The sequence below is a fragment of the Cucumis sativus genome, chromosome 5, assembly GCF_000004075.3.
Source record: "Cucumis sativus cultivar 9930 chromosome 5, Cucumber_9930_V3, whole genome shotgun sequence".
Taxonomy (NCBI): domain Eukaryota; kingdom Viridiplantae; phylum Streptophyta; class Magnoliopsida; order Cucurbitales; family Cucurbitaceae; genus Cucumis; species Cucumis sativus.
The window spans coordinates 7,688,057-7,708,145 of NC_026659.2; the positions used below are offsets into that span (position 1 = coordinate 7,688,057).

General features: G+C 36.6%; 1 protein-coding gene across 2 annotated transcripts in view; it reads left to right on the top strand.

The window, feature by feature from the left end:
- Positions 1-527: 527 nt before the first annotated feature.
- LOC101219716 (protein CHROMATIN REMODELING 19) overlaps positions 528-20,089 on the top strand; it is a 31,636-nt gene continuing 12,074 nt past the window's right edge. The window contains exons 1-7 of one of the 2 annotated variants that reach the window (XR_004216656.1): positions 528-1,312; positions 9,159-9,276; positions 17,478-17,518; positions 17,593-17,843; positions 17,931-18,111; positions 18,890-19,075; positions 19,208-19,381. Coding sequence is in view for 1 of the 2 variants with exons in the window: in XM_004140351.3 (XP_004140399.1) it covers positions 794-1,312; positions 9,159-9,276; positions 17,478-17,518; positions 17,593-17,843; positions 17,931-18,111; positions 18,890-19,075; positions 19,208-19,381 (1,470 nt within the window). In the remaining variant the exon portion in view is untranslated. The remainder of the gene's footprint in view (positions 1,313-9,158; positions 9,277-17,477; positions 17,519-17,592; positions 17,844-17,930; positions 18,112-18,889; positions 19,076-19,207; positions 19,382-20,089) is intronic. The other variant, XM_004140351.3, reaches the window with a different exon arrangement.

The following is a 20,089-nucleotide window of genomic DNA, read 5'->3' on the forward strand; positions in this document are numbered from 1 at the left end:
TAATGACATATAGCCTTAACATGTTTCGAGGATTATGTAATAAAGTTTGTTTAACCTATAACTTAGCATTGGCCCACTAATTAAATTCTAAGAATGTTAAGTTGCATTATTACGTTAAAAGTTAGTAGTTAAGGGTCAACTGGTGTTTTTTAAAAGGAAAACGACATCGTTTGATTTCACATTGTCTCTCGAGTCAAGATTAGGTGATTCGAAAGGGAGTGTGACAGTGTGTTAGAGTCGAGGGAGGAAATCATGTGTTGAGTTTGAGATTTGTGCCAAACGTCGAGTGTCGCACTACCAAGAAATGTTGATATTTCTCTTGCACGTCTCTATCTTAATTTAAGAGGTAAATCAGGAGGGATGTGACATGAACTACATTAACCCACTTTACCTATATGAAGTTGAGGGTGAAATGTAAAAAATGAACTAAAATAGCCCAATACTCGAGAAGTTTCCACCGCTAAGTTATAAATAGTGCTATATGATAAATGAAGATTAAAATAGCAGCCCATTAAATTCATTCTAAATGAGTGCTTTCGGCATGTGAAGTAAACCTCCCTAAAATGAAAATTGGTCCTCTATTCTATTTACGTAATTAACAAAAAAAAAAGAAAAGAAAAAAGAAAGAAAAAAGGAAAAAAAAGGAAAAAAAAGGAAAAAAAAGGGAAAAACACTTTTACGTGAACTCTTTCGCACAGTATACGCCGAACGGCGGTCGTTCCTTTCGTCTTCTTCTTCTTCATTTCTAACAGTCTTCACCGCCGGAAAATTCTCTCAACTTCTCCCTTACAGCATGAAGCGCGTCTTCGAAGAAATTTCCGACGAAGAGTGGTCCAATCACTCCTTCAAGCCCTCTCGCGTCTTCACAAAACCACAGACTGAACCTTCGATCCCTCCTCCGATTGAATCTTTCGCATACCGACCCCACCAGCTCTATATTTCCGACGAGAGTAGCGACGATTGTGTCGTAGTCATGGAAAGTTCCAAAAATTATGAGGAAAATTTGGAGGACGAGGATGTCGAGGTTGAGGGAGTGAAATCCACCACGGCAGTGAGTCGTGGCCGTCGGTTTGTGGTTGATGACGAAGATGATGAAAGTGAGAGGGAATTGACTGAGGTTTGTGATGTAAAGTCGACGAGCGAGGAGGAGCTGGAGGAGGGTAGGGAGGATGACGATGATGTCGTCGGTAAGGCTTTGCAGAAGTGTGCAAAATTATCTGCCGAGTTGAAGAGAGAGCTGTACGGCTCTTCGGTTTCTGCCTCTGAACGATATTCAGAAGTGGAGTCTTCTTCCGTTAGGATAGTCACCCAGGTACATCTCAGAGTTCAATCTGAATTGGAGCGCTTTTATTTCCTCAGCATAATTATGGATTGATGTTGAATGGTCTTCTTGCTCGGTTTTGTTTTGTCCCTTAACAGATTTAATAGTTTTTGTTTAATAAGTGGATGCCATAAATCAACATCTAACCCTTTTATGATCCGTTAAATGTGTATATTGTTTGTTCTTTTTGTAAAACGAACCTCACAAGGAGAAATGAAAAAAATGAACAAGAACAAAGCCCGTACAATTGAGCCAAAGACTTTGCAGGATAGAGCTTCAATTGTTGCCATTTTTTTTTTGTTTGGTATGAAATAATTTTATTAATGTTGTGAAATTTACAAAAAAAAAAAGAAAAAGAAAAAAAAGAGGAGAATCTTCTTAGAGATGACAAGAGGTTTCCAATTTGTTTAAAGGGAAGCATAGGTATAAGACTTAAAGGAAGTTGGCACTGTACACCAGGATATAGCAAGATAAATTACCTGATCATAAGACCTATTGCAAGCATGTTTCTTATAGTAGACAGAATTCTTTTATTTCTTTTCATCTAAAAGGTCCCAAAAGAAAGACATAAAAATGTGCAACCACAACAATGCCTCATCCTTCTTTAGAAGGTGGCCAGAGAGGATGGTGAAGCGAAGGGTCTTCATGTCAATAGGGAGGGTCATCCCTCTTGACGATCTTCAACCTTTTACTCCAATTTTTCTGGTTTGGAGATTAATATGGCGAAGTGCCAACTCTTGGGGTAAATTGTCATTTGAACACAACTTGGGGTAAATTATCATTTGAACAAGGTGGGTAGGTGCGTTGATATGGTTGGATGTGAGGTGGGGTCCTTCCTTTATCTTGTCTTGGTCTTCCCGCTGGTCATAGCTTAAAATGTCTAAAGTCTTGGGATCCTGTGGTGAGTAAGAGTAAGATTTGAAAGAAGTTGGCACTTTGGAAGGGGGTTTTTGTCTCTTGAAAAGAGGCAGGATCCTGATCTAGTATTTCTATGTTTTGAGTTGGATTCCAACCTACTTCCTATCTCTCTTCAGGATTTGGTGTCAGTTTGTAAACTTTAGAGAAGATCAGGAGTGATTTCCTTCAAAATGATGGTGGAGGAGAGGAAAGGGGCACACTTAATAAATTTGTGCTGTCCTCTTTTGAGTTGATCCTTTATCTCTCTTTCTTTTCCTAATTATAAGTGAAGTCCTTGTGCTTTTGTTTCTCGAATTCATGAGAATGGAGTTTTTGAAGGTCTCATGGTGGAAAAAGATAAAATTCACGTCTCAATTTCGCAAGAAACAACTCTTGTGGTTGGATGATCCACTTTTATTCTGCAAGTATAATGAAGCTATGTTGGATATTCTGATCCAAACTATTAGGTTCTTTGAATGGTGCTCCGGACTCAAGGTAAAGGAACAAATCATTCTTCTGTGGTGTTAATGTTGATGATAAATTTATGCTTTCTACCTTCTCCATCTCCAAGCTGAAATGTAAAGCTGAAAAGCTACTGTTTTTGTATTTGGGTTTCACTTTCGGTGAGATATCCAAAGCAACTATCTTTTTCGTGGCTAATTATAGATAAAGTTTATAAAAAGCTAGACAGATGGGGTGGGGGCAGTATATTCGCAGGAGGTTGATTAACTTTGAGTAATGCAGTTTTGGCAAATTTACCTGCCCATTATATGCCAATGTTCCTAATGCCCAGTTTGGTGATCTCAGAAATGGAAAGAACTATTTGCTCATTCTTATGGGAAGTTTAAAAAGGGAGTAAACTGGAACATCTTGTGAATTAGGATTCCACTTCAAAGTCTTTACAGGGTGGAGGTATCGACTTGGGAAACTTGGAAAACAGGAACTTGGCTTTATTAAACATATGGAGTTGGAGATTTATTAGGAAACCTGATGCACTTTGGTGCAAAGTAATAAAGAGCATTCATGGTGTTACTTGTTAGCACCTTTCAGTGACATACATTAGGAAAGTATGGTTTGAGTTTGAGAAGCCCATGTTTTAGGATTTCAAGATTTGGAGTAAATTCTACTATCTAGTTAGGAAATGGGGGGAATATTTACTTGTTGCTTGATGTTCGGAGTCTTGATTCTTCATTCGAACTGCATTTCCCTCAACTATTTGATATAGCTTCATTCCCAAATGGTAATATATTTGATAATTGAGATTTAGAAACTTGTTCAAGTAACTTTCTTTTCCAAAGCAACTAAATGATAAAGAAATTTTAAAATTTACAACAGTTGAGGAGGAGCAATTTGGCTGACAAGCATTAATCTCAATCACCTCTTTTCTATTCTGGGTGATGACCATTGGATTCTTCAAGGAAATTTACTGTTAAGTGCTAACTCCTCATCCAACCACTTGATTACCTCGTCCCCTTTAAGAAAAGGAGATTGATTAGGCTTTGTGGAAATCTAAGAGCCCTGAGCTTATTAATATTTTGGTGTGAATAATTATTTTTGGAATCCTGAATTGTTCTACTACTTTGCAACATAAGCTTCAGGTGCACTAACTTTTGCCTTCTATTTGTACATTATGTATGGTGAACTGTGAAGATTTACAACAAATCTTGGTTGGCCCCATATTATCTTCAATGTCAAATATTACTGTTCAATATAGTCAAGGGGACCCACTCTCCCCTTTCTTATTTCTTCTGGTAAGTGAAGTTTTGAGTTCTTTGATTGCAAGACTACACGAAAAGGGGCTGTATTAAGGATTTTGGGTTGGAAAAGAAAAGGTGTATGTCTCTATTCTCCAATTCGCTGATGACACCTTAATTTTCTGCAAGTTTGATGATGAAAATGCTTGATAATCTTGTGCACCAGAAAATAAATTGGGAAAGATTTGCTGTACGTGGCATTAATGTTGATGATGGGAAACTTCTCTCAGTGGCAGCAAGGCTAAATTGTAAGGTGGAGCACCTTCCACTTGTGTATCTAGGCCTACCCTTGGGTGGCTGTCTGAAGGAGGTGGAGTTTTGGCAACCGGTTATTGATAAATTACAACGCAAGCTGGACAAGTGGAGAAGATACAATCTTTCTCGAGGAGGAAGAGCTACCCTTTGCAAATCAGTTCTCTCTAACCTTCCTATTTATTACATGTCTTCCTCCAGGTAAGGTTTTATCAAAGATAGAACAAGTTCTGAGGAACTTCTTTAAGGAAGGGAACAAAGGTGGAAAAATTAATCATCTCTCTTTGGCTTCTCCGCTTGACATGGCTCTAAAGAAGGCTTTTTGGAGGACGAGAAGTCCTAGACGAGTTAATATTCTGGTATGGATTATAATAGTTGGTCACTTAAATTGCTCCTCGGTCTTACAAAGAAAGTATCCTTCCCATTGTGTGTCTTCAAGTATTTGCGCACTGTGCAAAGGAGAAGAGAAAGACATTCAGCACATCCTCTTTGAGTGCGGTTATGCTCAAAACTGTTGGTTTGCATTATTTTAAATTTTTTGGCATCAGCTGGGTTTTTGGAAAAACAGCCGCGAGCAATGTTTTTCAGATTTTGGTGGGGCCAAAGCTTAAAAAGAATCAATAAATCCTGTGGATTAATGGGATGAAAGCTGTGTTGACTTATTGTGGTTTGAAAGAAACCAGAGGGTCTTCCATGATAAGGAAACTCCTTGGTTACTAGATTTGAAGCAGCTCGATTGAACGCATCCCTTTGGACCTCTCTCTCCGAGGCTTTTGCTGATTATTCAAGTCAAGATATTAGTTTAAACTGAAGTGTTCTCGTTTCCATGAATCGCGGATGATACCTTAGTTTGCTTGGTTTTTCAGTTTTAAGAAAACTTAAAGGTTGAAGAAGTGAAAACTTGAAGGTTGAAGAAGTGAGTGAGTTTCAGATTATTAAGGGGCTTTAGTCACACAGGAAAGAAAGGGTTGTAATCAACCAAAGTTAGTGGTTGTTGGCTCCTATTGGAAATTTTTGAGTTAATTCATTCCTCCGAGTTAAAGCTGTAATAATTCTATGGTATTACAGAAGTCTTAGTCGAAAATCGTTAATCTAATTTGGAAAATGGCTTTTGGTCACTGCTTGTCTTCTTCAATCTGCACTTTTGCTTTGCTGCTAGTGACTCTTCACACAACCTAGTTTTGATTGCTTATTGTCAACTTGTTTGCATCGTTTTCAGAATTTTGTGTTTGGGAAGATCCTAGAGATTTATTTTCGAGCAAGCTTCTCAGCGTAAGACCTCGATGGAGTCGTCAACTTTTAGCCTCCTCGTGGTGTTCCTTCTCCAAGGATCTCGAGTTTGTCTCAGTGCGAGTTGATGGATGTTTAGTCTGATATAGTCTTTTAGTCCTTTTATTTGTATTTGTATTTCTTTGTACTTCTTTTGGTTTTGCTTTGCCTTTGGACATTACTCATTTGTTTTGGTTTTTAGCTTGTTTGGATATGACGAGGGTGTTATGGGGTGTCAACCAGGTTGAGATGTCCAGGTGCACCTCATGATCCATGGTTGCATGCTCATTGTATAATTCTCTTGTACTATGAGCTTTCGTCTCATTATTATTATATTAATAAAGAGGCTGTCTCCTTTTCAAAAATAAAATTTGTTGACAGTAGTTGTAGATAAGATGGCTCTTCCTCTACTACAATTCATAGTCTTGTTTTGTTATTTTTATTATTCCTGGCAATGATTGTAAATTTTTAGTCTTTATCAATTTTTTTTTTGAAACAGAGACAAGCTTTTTTATTAATAAGAACTCAGAGTACAAGAGAATTATACAATGAGTAATAAAGAAGTCTAAATTAGGGAACTTGGGGGATCAGGAGGCGCACTCAGACATCTCAACTAGGTTGACACCTCCTTAGCGCCAATCATCATATTCTGAGAATACAAAAACAAAACTTTCTAAAATTAATTAATGTCCAATGTAATACAAAGGGGCCAACAGGCAATAAAAAACTAGAAGAAAATCTAACACCCGATAAGGCCAAAAACATAAAAACATAAAAACATAAAAGTTCTAAGGCTAAAAATGAAGAAATCCACCAAGACTTCAAAACACAGAAAAAGGCCTACGGTAAGAACTAAGAATCTTTCCAAGTTATTTGTAAGATTCTTTTTGTAGGTAATGACGATGCTAAGAGGGTGTTAACCTAGTTGAGATGTCTGGGTTGTATCTTTATGCTTGTTGTTTCCTTTGTACTTTGAGCATTAGTCTCATATCATTATCTTAATGAAGAGGCTCGTTTCTTGTTCTAAAAGAAGTTATAAGCCAATACTGAGCAAAAGCAAATACAAAGATAGTCATTAGAAAAAGCAAGCAGTACTGGAGCTAAAATATGACAAATATCAAAGGGAGCTGTCCACCGAACATGAAGGGCAAAGCATCAACTTGGAGGGAAGATAAAAGCTTGCCAATTCAATAGTCTCTTGCAAAGAGTAGTCCTGGAAGGTTTTGGATAAAGAGCACCACGGTGTTGCATAAGAAACCTTAGATTTATCAGTGAGGAGAAAACCCACGTGAGATGGGATGATCATCAATAAAGGTCACATACCATCGTTTTTCTGGAGAGGTTATAATACTCTAGGTACGCCAAACATCACTACGAATAAGAGTGAAGGGTTGAGAAGGTTTATAAGGTTGGGGCAGAAAGGTGACTCTATGCTGTTTTGCATGATCACAAGATAGAGAAGAGATATAAACTTTATTAAATAAATGAGGAAATAAATATTTTATGTATTGAAAAGTTGGGTGATCAAGGTGAAAATGCCATAACATACCATATTTTTCTGAAGTTGGAAATTGAGAAGACAACAAACTAGTCCCATAACAATTCCTAGAGGGAGCATTATTGTCAAGGAGATAGAGTCTCTTATTGAGACGAGCGGTGCCAATCGTCTTCCCCAAGCTCAAGCCCTGAAAGAAAACATTGTAGGGTTAGAAGGAAAATTAACAATTTAGGTCACTTGTTATTTTACTAACAGATAGTCAATTGTAAGATATTTTGGGTACATGCAACACGTTTTGTAAAGTTAAACCATCAAAGGGAGAAATATGACCCTTGCTTGCAATAGGAGCACAGGACCCATCTGCCATTTGAATCTTTTCATTACCAGCACTCGAGGAATAAGATAGAAAATTATAATAGGATCTAGTCAAATGATAAGTGTCCACTGAATCAGGTATCTATGGCTTCTTACCATTTATGCTTAGGAAACTTAAGGATTTAGAGGTATCTGATTGAACAATGGCCCTAAAGGAAGAGACACCGTGGTTACTTTGACAATTCACCCGAGATTGTGGTTGGGGGGCACTCGCCAATTCTCTTAACAGCTTGACTAGGGCTGGGCTTGTCATTTGAAGGGCGTCTTTTGCCATTTGATGGTCAATCGTGTAACTTCTAGCACTATTCTTTCGTATGCTAGGGTTTCTTGCCAAGTTCACACACCGGGGTTTGTTTCCCATTTTGTTTCATTGTAAGAACCCGATAATTTTGCATTGAAAGAAGCAAAATCAGGAGGAGATACCATCATGATGTTCATAGCACTGACTTTGTCTTCCTCTAGATCCACCTTAGGACACTTCTATAAGAGAACGTATAGGCTTTTGTCCCAATATACGGCCTCGCACTACATCGAACTTGGAGTTCAAATCAGCTAAGAAATCATAAACACGATCAACTTCCTCAAGCTTGGAATATTGGACACTTTCGCACGGACAATCCTAGATATAATTTCACGACACATATCCATCTTTGACCAAATTAGGGGCAATTTGTTAAAGTATGAAGTGACATCTATCGTCCCCTGTTTGCACTTATGAGCATGTTTACGCAAAGTGTAAAGATGAGATGCGTTCTTTCTTTTATAATATATTTTTGAACTGCATCCCAGATATCTTGAGCAGTTGCAACATACAATGGTTTCCCTATTTGAGGTTCCACATTATTGCTTAATTAGCTGTGATCGAAGGAGGGAGTTTTCCCCTTTCCAAATATGCTCTCTCTGGTCTGGGTCTTGGTATCTAATCGGTGGACACTCAAACTTGTGACGTCCCTCAAGGACCATCGGTAAATTGAAAGGAATGCCTGAATTCATTGTTCTAGAATTTAGGTTTGTGGAAGCACCTAGGGCTGCCCAAAGAGCAGAGATTTGCTGAAAATTTGTCTGAAGATTAGCTAATTGTTGTTGTAACATTATCGGGGACAAACCATTGAACCTTGATGTTCATAACTAGGCAACACATGATGAGCAAGACTCGATTGTTGCTAGAAGTTTGTTGCCGTGACATGGAATTTACCTTTGTGCTAGGCAGACGACTCACTAATCTCAGTTTCATGGTGTATGTTTCGGCTAGGGTTTTCGTCAAAAGTTTATGGTGGCACCATAAATGAACGGATATGCAAGAACTGAAGATAACAATCAATAACGACTTGGACAACAGTGACGGCAGGCTGCAGTGGAAAAGTTGGCGACGCTGGCTATGATTCTGTCGACGTTGGCCGTTGTGGCAGTTGTGGCTTGGACAAGACTGGTGCAGAGCTCAGGTGATCTTGCACCGGATAGTTTTCGCCAATGGCGGTTAGGTTTCGTCACCTCTCTATGATACCATGTTAAATGGTAGAGAAGAGAACCCAAAGTTTACGTGGAAAACCCTAGAACAGGGAGAAAGAGGCACGACAGAGAGTCTAGTCCTAATATAAAAAAGGAAATGAAAGTATAGTTACAGTTTGGACTGTGTTTTCTGTTCTGTTCTTACAATCAATAATCTTGTTCATTATTATTTTTCTATTTCTATTGATTTATAATCCTAAATTTTTTAAAAAAGAATTTCAATGCACAAGTTGCTTCTGTAAGACAAAAATGCAATTTAATGAATTTTAATATCCTAATATAGGATGATATTAATGCGGCTTGCAAGGCTGAAGATTCTGATTTTGAGCCTGTTCTCAAGCCATATCAGCTGGTTGGCGTGAACTTTCTTCTTCTTTTGTATCAGAAGGGAGTTGGTGGAGGTACTGAATACTGCTCTTACCATCATAATGTGTATAACATAAATTTGTAGTAACTGCCATGGGTAACATCATGTTTACTTTTATATCTGATTCTAGTTTGACCATGCTTGGTAAAAGCTGTCGTTGTCCAACTGCGGAGTCTTTGTGAAACTGAATTAGCTCATATTTTATGTACAGCTTTGAGCTTAAGTGACTATCAAATTGTGCTGTTCGATTTCTTGTGGATTTTGATTTCATACCACTGGATTGAAATATTCAATAAACGCATGGCAAAAAGTATTGTTGAGTTAACAAACTGGTTACTAATTGAGCAATTTTATTTGGGGACTTTTGGTTGGATTTTGCTAATTAGATAAACTGTTTTATGTAGTCATTGGGGTTTTCTTATGATATCAAAATAAGCTGGCTATGTAGCAAAGAACTATAATCATGGGCGATAATTTTATATAATATATTGAATAAATCAAAATAATTAAGAGTACATATGACCTTTTACATAGGGAAATAAGTAGAAGACCTCAAAAGAGCTACTGAAGGAAAATAGTAATGGAAAATACTAATAATCCATAAACCCTAATTTTCCTTTTTAACTCTCTCAAACTCAAGGTGGTAGAATCACAAATAACTTGAGTTTGGTAAGAAAATGTCTCAATCAAATCTGAAAATGTAAGCTTCTGGTTTTTTTTCTTGAAAAGGAAACAGAATATTTCATTGATATAATGAGAACGGGAAATCCAAATACAAGAGACAACACAGGACAACGACAACCACAATGGCAACAAAAATCAAAACAGATACAATAAATGGAGAAATAACAAAACCAGAACCAAGGCCACACTAAACAATACAAAACAACTATACAACCAAACAAAACAACTTCAAGAAAATAAAAAAGGAAAATTTTCAAAGAATGTATCGTCAGCTGCTGCAATCCAAGAAAAGACTGACAACCAGGGGACAGAACAAGCCAGAGATGACACCAGCTCTGAGGAAGGAAACAACTTCAGTCACCACAATGGCAACACAAAAGCAAGGATAGCTAGAACACTTGAATAAACACTGAACATCATCCAATGATAAAACCCAAGGTAGAAGAGCGCTCAAGCCATAATTAAGTCACAAGTTTCAACAATGAATCTCAAGTGAGCTGGAATTTTTGAAAGGGACAAAGGGGTTCTATTGAAAAGCTCGTCCACTTTTGAAGCCAAATCATCATCATGAAACAAAGCAGCCAAATCTTCACCCAAGATTTCTATTTTCTTCGGAGAGGTTTGAGCTAAAGACTCAATGCTGTCACAAGAATCCTGAGTGCTCACACTAAAGGGAGAACCAACTTTGGACTCTAAAATCTTTTTTTGGTTGGAATGCGGTGGAGAGCATGGAATGCTCTTTGAAAATGAACATCCGAATTAGGATTAAAGGCTGAGAATTTGAATTTCTGTGGTAGGGAAGGGGCAGATTTCTTGGTAGAAGGTGGTAACTGAGCATGCAAACAACGGACTTCTAAAAGATCTAGGTTGGAATCTGAAAAGGAAAAATGAGGAGCGAGATTTCTTTTCTTTTTCTTGAAAAATGCTTGGGATAGGGTTTCAACAACCGAGAAAACTTGTGATGCTGTTGGAACCCAGTTTCCAACACAGATTCAATATGAAATTGAACTAAAATCTTTATTGCTAATAGTATAGTTTGGATTACAATGAAAGATTTCAAATTGAATATTAACTTTCAATTCGATGTACAAGAACTCTCCCTCACCAATCTGTATCCTATCTCTCAAGGATGCACAGAACTGATTACATCAAAGACTAGCCAACTTTTCCCTCCCACTTATTTTCTATTTATATCACTCTCGTCTACCCTGTGGTTCCCCCTTCAGTTATATTTACAGCTAACTCCTTCAACGACTTATTCTCTTTATTTTTCCCCCTTCTACTGTATTGATGAATTATTGGTGGTCTATCATTGCATTACCGCTCCAAATTCACCTTGTCCTCAAGGTGGAAATGAGGAAAGGATTGTTGGAAGTTATCATAAGTCTCCCAGGTTGCCTCATGTTGTGGTAACCCCTTCCAACTCATCAAAACCTCCCAAACTCCCTTATCATTCTTTTTATAACCATAGACTTCGTCCAGTACAGCAGTCCATTCATGATTCTCAGTCATGTAGGGCACTAACTCTTGTTTATCCTTACATTCACTAAATGCTCTTTTCAATAAACATGGAAAACAGGATGAATGGTAGCTGAAGCTGGCAACTCCAACTTGTAAGCCACAGATCCAATTTTCTTAAGAATTTGATATGGACCAAAGTATTAGGGGACAGTTTCTCATTTCGCCTCTTTCTCATTGATACCTGTCTATATGGGTGGGTTTTCAAGTACATATCTCCTTCTTTAAACTCTACATGTCTTCGCTTAAGGTCAACATAGCTCTTCATCTTCTCTTATGCTACATGTAAATGATCCCTCAATGCCCCCAAAGCTAAGGGGAAGGTTCTTAACTGTGAGCCACCCTCCATACCTTGTAATGTGTTGCTTTTCTATGCATCATCCCACTTTTCATATAATAGGTGAAATTTTCGGTAGTTAAACCATTTTCCGGGTTTGATAGTTACATCTTCAACCTTTCCTTTGGTTACTTTGATGACGGCTTTATTGGCATATAACGGGTTAATGTTGAACAAGTCTTCAAGATGGGTCTTTTATGTCCTTCCATTCATCAAAGGCAAATAAACATGATAATATCTAGAGGTTAGAGAAGTCTTCCTTAATGCAATCGTCTGATTTTCGAACCCAATGCATTTTGCCCAAAATTTGATTTTTTTCCTTTGTGCTCGATTGAGAATTGCTCATGGCATCCTTTACTTTATTTGCATAGCTTAAACCTAGGGAGTTTGCTGGAGGAGGCCGTGATTTTGTATTCAGTGAGTCATGTTGTAGGGAGGAATGCTACTGTTTGTATTAAAAAGTCCTTAATCATATTAAGAAATGAAGACCATCCCTTCTTAGAATCACCCGAAAAGATGTGAATAATGGAGAAGTCACTGTATCCCTTTCATGTTACACACCTCATGAACCACCCTGAAGGAGTTCGAAATTTAGTTAGTCTTGCTGATTCACGTCCTTCATTTCTGTTTTCCAAAAAGAACTTCAATTCTGGTTCTTTTACTAGGTTCGTAATAGCTTCCATGAACCATTCAAGTTGGAGCTTAGACACTTTGAGAATATTTCTGAAATCTACATCCTCAATATGGAAATATCCTCTTTCAAACCATATGCAGTAAAACGAATCTTGGATTTTCCAGTTTTTCACCTCCATGTCTAAAACTAATTATCTTGCTAGAATTAGAGGGTGCCGAAGTCAGGGAGAAGCTGTGGAGTGTGGGGGGAGGAGAGAGGAGAGAGGAGAGAGGAATTACCTTCCCCTCTCTTTTTACTTTGTTTCATTGTATTTGGCTTAACTTTTTTCTTACTTTATTTTGGGTTATGTTGTTTTGGTGCTTAGGGGGTGTCAACCTAGTTCAGTTGCCCGGGTGCACCTTCTGATCCCCTTTGCTTATTGCTCTCTAGGCATCTTTATTACACTCATTGTATAACTCTCTTGTACTTTGAGTTTTATTATTAACAAAGAAGTTTGTCTCCGTTTCTAATAAAAGAACCTTCAATTTGGGATTGTGGTGATGGTGAATGGCATGAGGACTATTTTGCTGCCCATCCAAAGTAGCTCAGATATTCTCTCGCCTCTTATGTTGGGCTTGAACATCATATTGCCATTGCCATTGCCGACCCAAAAACGATGCCTTGCATTCATGCAAGGACACTTGTGCACATCTCTTAGTCTCTTTCGTGAGATAAGTGGGTGGTCGGAACTTTTCTACAATAGCTTCACCAAAGCTTTGAATTTCCAATCCTTGTAGCTATATTAGTTCATTTACAGAAGATCCTTTCTCTGGCCTTATGTGGTCTTCAGTGAGATGATTTCTTTGATTCATCTTCACTTTTTGTCTTTTTGCTTTATGTCAATGCCTTTGTGGATTCTAATTAGTTTTGATTTGTTTTTTATTGGATAAGATTTCTGGCCAGGTTTTTCTAGTTGTGGTTCAAGTTGTTGGCTGCTGTTCCTTTTCAAGATTTCTCTGAAGTTGGGCTTTGGTTGTTTGGTCTTTCTTGTTTTTTAGTTGTTCTTGTTTTATTGTATTTGTTTTAAGATCTTGTTGTTTTTTCCCACTCCCTTTTGGAATTTGTTTCCACATTTTCGAAGTTGTTCTAGTTAAAAAAAGGTAGAAGAAAAAACCTCGGCAAGCTTGATCTTTTGTACAATTTTTTTTCTTGTCAATTAAATAGTTTTCTAACTAGAATCATAGAGTTAAGAAAAAGAAATTAAATTAGTTAACTCGTCTTTTAATCTGCAAATATAGTTTTTTTTTTCTTTTTATAACAATGGTGTTAGCACATGATAGTCAACCGATCTTTTTATTATATATAAGGTGTTGCAAATCTGTCATAGTGGGTCGTTGTGCTGTCTCAGTTTTGGTGGCTTTTGGCCATGTTATATGTAAAACATTATTGATCCAAATTCCACATGAATCTAATGGGAATCCATTTGATAGAAATGGGTTATGAAGTTAGTAAGAACCCTTCGGGATTTTTGTTTTGTTAAGCAGTATTTTATTTTTGATTGGCTTTTGTACTTTTCAGCCCCTTTGTGCTTGTTCTGGTGGTTGTTGTTCAGGGCTTTTTGACTACAGCGGTGTGGACGGCTATTGTTTTGTATCTTTGTATGTTTGTGGTCTTTTTGGCAGATATGATGAGGGTGCTAAGGGGGTGTCAATCTAGATGAGATGTCTGGGTGCGTCTATTGATCCATAGGCTCCTTCTTGTTTTTGATGCTCTTTGTATAACTCTTTAGTTTGAGCATTTGTCACAAATTTTAATAACAATGACTGGTCTCTTTTTCAAAGAAAACAAATTATAGCACCACCATTCGAGATTTGCATATACCTTTTCTAGATTCCTATAAATGAAACACGCACACACATGACGTAACACTATCTGCATGTACTTGCTGGATTTTACATGTAGAAGTAAGATTTTACTTGAACTGGCGGTTGAGGTTATTAATCTTTTGAATTCAAGTAATGCATTTTCAGCTCAATTCAACATTTCAAGTAATAACCAATTGACATGGTGTCAATTGATCTGTTGTTGCGATAGATTTGCATTGAAGATTGGTGTAAAATACATTTTGAGACAGTTTCATGCCTTGCCTTGCACCAATAGTGGGCTATTTCATGCATCTCTCCTATAGGATTCTGGATTCTGTAGTGAGCTCAACAGAAAGGTAGGGTGTTCAGATCATGCAACATAGTTTTGCAAGGAGCCATGGACTGGCAGAAAAGATAGAATTTATTTGGTTCTAGTTCTCTTTCTGACAAGCAACTAGCTTGCTGAAGTTTGAAGAATGAAAGTCTCTTGTGTCAGTTATATATTGAAGCCATCAGGTGCAATTATCTTAAGGTATATTATCTATATAATTTCTCCATATGTTTTTACTTGGCAAATTACACAGTAAAAACATGTTTTAGTTGCCATCCATTGGTACATCGTGAAAAGAAGTATTAAGCACTTTTAGTTATGGCAAATGTTTAACTATCTTTTCTAATGTCATAGGATGTGAAAGATTGTCAATATTATTATTCTGTTTCCTTTTGAAAAGAAAAAAAAAATGTCATAGGTGATGTGAAAGATGGTCAATATTATCTATGCCTATGTACTTATTTTGAGAGAAGTATTTGCTTTTGATATTTGGGAGTTTTTTTTTTTTTTTAAATTTTTAAAAAAGGAAACAAGTCTCTTTATTAATATAGATATCAATAATGAGACAATAGCTCATTGGACAAGAGAATTATACAATGAGCAATAAAAATTTTAGATTAGTAGATGCACCCATACATCTCAACTTGGTTAACACCATGGAGCGTTATCATCATCTCCATAGTTACAAAATGAACAAGTTGGGCCATACAAAGCCTATACAGCCGTAACCACCAAAAACATATAATGAAAGAGAAACTAGAGTACAGATGCAAGACAAAAGTACTAAAGGACAAAACTTCACAAAGATTTCTACTAAGCGGAAGAATTTCTCACGAGTTTTGCTGAAAATAATAATTTCTTTCTTATTTCTTTGAGAAGGAAAGAGTTCCTTAAATAAAAGAAACACCCAGTACTAGTAAGGAAAAATACAATAAATACAAAGAACAAAACAACAAAATAGGAAATCAACTTCAATGTTGAAGTTCTTTTGATATTGGTTGGTAGAAACAAATTATTCTAAACTTTTTTTGATCTATAGTTATTTGGCTGTGTTTGAATTCTAATGCTCTTTCTTTAGTTGAGATATGTTTTTTTGTGATAGACTTCTGAAAAGTTGTTGGCTTTCTGGATGTGTGAATTTTCATCCATTTTGTGGCTTTCTGGTTTGCGGATTTTCATTAATTATCCAACGCAAAATATGGTGTTTGGAATTGGAATGAAGATTAGATTTTTTGTTACTGGAGTGGAAATGTTTTATCTATCAATATTGCTTCGTTTACTACTTTGAGTTAGGGTGGAGTTTATTTTTGTAACTACTGTTCTTTTGCTAGCCTTTAGCTCAACAATGGTGTTTGTAGTATCATGGAAATTCTGCTTGTAAGTTTGTCTTATTCTTCATCCAAAATTGAGGACATAAGTGTTCAAGCTGGTGGTGTTGAGGCGCAGTCACTGACAGCGAGGCGAGAGGCAAGGTGATGTGAGGCCATGCCGCTCTGCAATTACCCAGGGCGAGCACCCATAACAAAACAAGCTATCTTCTTTTGTTTTCTTGAATACAAATATCAGTTTCTTATAAAAAGAAAACAAAAGGCAGCATTGGTCACAAATTCATCTGTTGTGGAAGTGTTCCTCACCCCTTCCTGCGTTCCCACCTTCACCCCTTCCCCATACAACCGGTGATTTCCTGCCTGCTCAGGGTGGGTCCCTGCAGGTTAAATGAACATGTTTATATATATGTCCTCTTGACTTCCTTTTTTCATTAATGAAAGATGTTTCCTTTTTTAGAGAAAAAAACTAGTGGGTGTGCGGTGTTCGTTCGTTCGTTCAAAGCCAATCTGTTTTGTTATGGGTTGTATTTTGTTATATTTGCTTTATTTTTTCATGATTAGCCATGCTACGGATTATACTTGGTTGTATGTGCTTTGTTTATTTCATTGTATTTTGAGCATTAGCCTTTTCTCATTTTATCAAAGAAAAGCTTTGTTTTTCTTGTGGAAAAATATCAATTTGTCAATATTTTTTTTGAAATGGAAACAAAACATCATTGAATTAAGGGAGGATCAGAGATGCATCCAAATATCTCAACTAGGTTGACTTATCTTTAGCTCTGACATCCAAGAGACCGAGATTGATATTAACAACAATAAGACTGAACTAACCAAAACAAGAAACCGACCATACAAGTTAAAAACTTTAGTCAACAAAAACAAATTATGGGAATCTTGGCTGCAAAATGTTAATGCTTGATTGTTATCGAGTGTTGCAAAATGCTTACTGGTTTAGGCCCTAACTTGGCATATTAGCAGAACTGTATACATGTTCATCATTTTCTGTTATTCCAATGCCAACCACATCAAAGTAGGAATTCTCCCAAAACCAGCAGGGAAGTATTCTAATCTGATTGAATAAGTATGCAAATATGGGGCTATGATTCAAAAAGTATGCAAACCTTAGGGGCTAACTCTCAATTTTCTTTTGAGTTCAACAATGTATATGTGATGAGGGATTCAAACTTCTTACCTCGAGGGTACATGCTTTGTGCCTGTTGGGATCTGCACAGTTCGACAGGGGTTAAACCCTTTATTTGTAGAGGATTAGTGGCTAACCTCATCAAGCAAGAATGCAAGATGACAACAGGGCATACAAAATTATAGCTGAACTAAACTTTTTAATGAACATTGAACAGCATGATGCTGGTAATTGCTGTAGCTAACTTTGTATTCCGTTTTGATTCCATGGTACGGGAATCTGAGCTTGCTGCTATTCTAAAAGTCCATCATTGTTGTCATAACGAGTGTAGGAAATAACTCCTATGGCTGTGTTTTATGATTGTTGAGTTTGTTCCATGGGTTAGCTTTAATATCTTGTAATTTTCTCAATATTGCAGCTATACTTGCAGATGAGATGGGTCTGGGGAAGACAATACAAGTCAGTACTGAATATTTCTGTTAGCAATTGTTATTTTGATGCCATTACTTCTTCTTTAATCCTTCTGATGACAGGCTATAACATACCTTGTGATGTTGAAATATTTGAACAATGATTCGGGGCCTCACCTAATTGTATGCCCTGCATCTGTTCTGGAGAATTGGGAAAGAGAACTCAAAAAGTGGTGCCCATCCTTTTCTGTACTCCACTATCATGGGGCCGCCCGGTCGGCATATGCTAAGGAATTGAATTCTCTGGCTAAGTCAGGGTTGCCTCCTCCGTTTAATGTTCTTCTTGTTTGTTATTCTCTCTTTGAAAGACACAGGTCTATAATTTTTTTTTTGTTATTTATTTATGTTAGTTTTTATTATGTGAGTTTGTATTAGTCCTTATCATGAACGATTTTCTACAGTTCCCAGCAAAAAGATGAACGTAAAATCCTGAAACGCTGGCAATGGAGTTGTGTTCTTATGGATGAGGCTCATGCCTTGAAAGATAGAAACAGCTATCGGTGGAAAAATTTAATGTCTCTTGCACGTAATGCAAAGCAACGATTAATGTTGACAGGGACACCGCTTCAAAATGATTTGCATGTACTGATCCATTATCAATTTTGTTATTATATGACCATTTCTTTTTATCATGCAACAGCAGATAAACTAATTTTTTTTTCATTCTATTATTTTATTTTATTTTTTTGTGTTTTTCGTGAAAAAGCTAGATATATGTTGACGTGTTATAAGCATTTATCAATTGTCTTTTGAGATGTTAAATGCTTTTAATATTGTTGAAACTCTTTGGTTTGCTAAATGTTTATTGCAGACATTTACAAACATTTCTACGCCATGCAAATTGAAAAACGTATGAGGAGTATTAGCTCTAGCACTCGTCATTTGTCTATGCTCTTTTCATTGTATAAATGAAAAGTTTGTTTCCATTTAAAAAAAAAAAAAATCTAGCACTTTTCATATGTACTAATTATGGCTTGAATCATTTTTGGTAGAATTACTTTCATTAGTAAAAAAGAGAATCAATTCTAGCCGTAGAATCTCATCTACAAGCTTAATCATCTCATGATCAACTATCTTTCTTCAAAAGTATGGCAAACCTAGAATTTGAAACCTGATGCAGGTAGGATCAGAGTAATTTAGGTAAGGCCCTAGATTAATCTCTTTTACCCTACTTTTTTGTGACTTGAAAGAACTTCTCACTTGTCTTTTCTTTTTCTTCTTTCGTACTTTGTTATTATCCAGAGAATATAATCACATATCTGATTTGTGATCTATCTCATGGTCTGCCTGCAATTTTGATTGATCACTGTTTTAATCGACATGATTAGTTTATAGCTCATCTGATAGGATTTTTGTCCAGGAGCTGTGGTCACTGTTGGAGTTTATGATGCCCAATCTCTTCGCTACTGAGGATGTGGACTTGAAAAAACTATTAACAGCTGAGAATAATTCATTGATTAATCATATGAAATTCATTTTGGGTCCATTTATTTTGAGACGGTTAAAATCTGATGTTATGCAGCAACTTGTTCCAAAGATACAGCAGGTAGGTCGGAACTTCTTTTTCTATTATTACTGTTGTTTTTTTTCAACTTTGCTGCACTTCAGTTTTGTTATTCCTTCTTACAATTTTTAAAAATTATATTGTGTATTTCCTTAACTCTGAAAAATGTTGTAGGTTCGGTATGTTGCAATGGAAAAACAACAAGAAGATGCCTACAAGGATGCTATTGATGATTATCGAAATGCTTCTCGCGGCCGCGTTGGTAGAAATGGCAATACTAATTCAGATAACATATACAATATTCTTCCCCGTCGTCAGATATCTAATTATTTTGTTCAGTTCCGCAAGGTGTGTGAGACATTTTGTGCTTACATTTTCTGGATGGATAAGCTTGTTGTGTTGACTTAATTGACTCCAGGAGAGACAGTTGTTCTAATTACATATTTTGTCTTTTGTAGTAACATGACTGTGAATAATATTTAGAAAATTACAGCATCACAAGTACTTACTAATGAAATTGACGACCTCTGATTAAGAAGAATGAAAGGAGAATATTCATTTAGAATATTTATGAATCTTAACCCAATCTCATAACTGGAGATTGATTCATAAGAGGCTGGAAGAATTTTTCCAAACGAAAATTTAATAAATTCTTTATTTGATGAGAATGCTCTCATTAGTATTGATCAAGGATCGATCATAGATTTTATCTGTCAGGGAGGAAAATGACAGGCTTGGGGGAATTTCCACCTCAATTCGAAAGATGGGACCAACATCAAACACAGTCGGCCACTTGTTTTAAAAGGCTACGGTGGTTGGCTCAAAATAAAATACCTTCCTCTGGATTATTGGTGTAGAAGCACCTTTGAGGTTGTTGAGGATCACTTTGGAGGTCTTATTGACATAGCCACTGAAACTCTAAATTTAACAAATTGTAGTGAAGCTTGGATTTAGGTAAAGAAGAACTCATGTGGTTTTGTGCCGATCAATGATTGAAATTACAGATCTAAAGAGGGGAAATATTTATCTACAATTTGGTGACTTTGAATTTCTAAA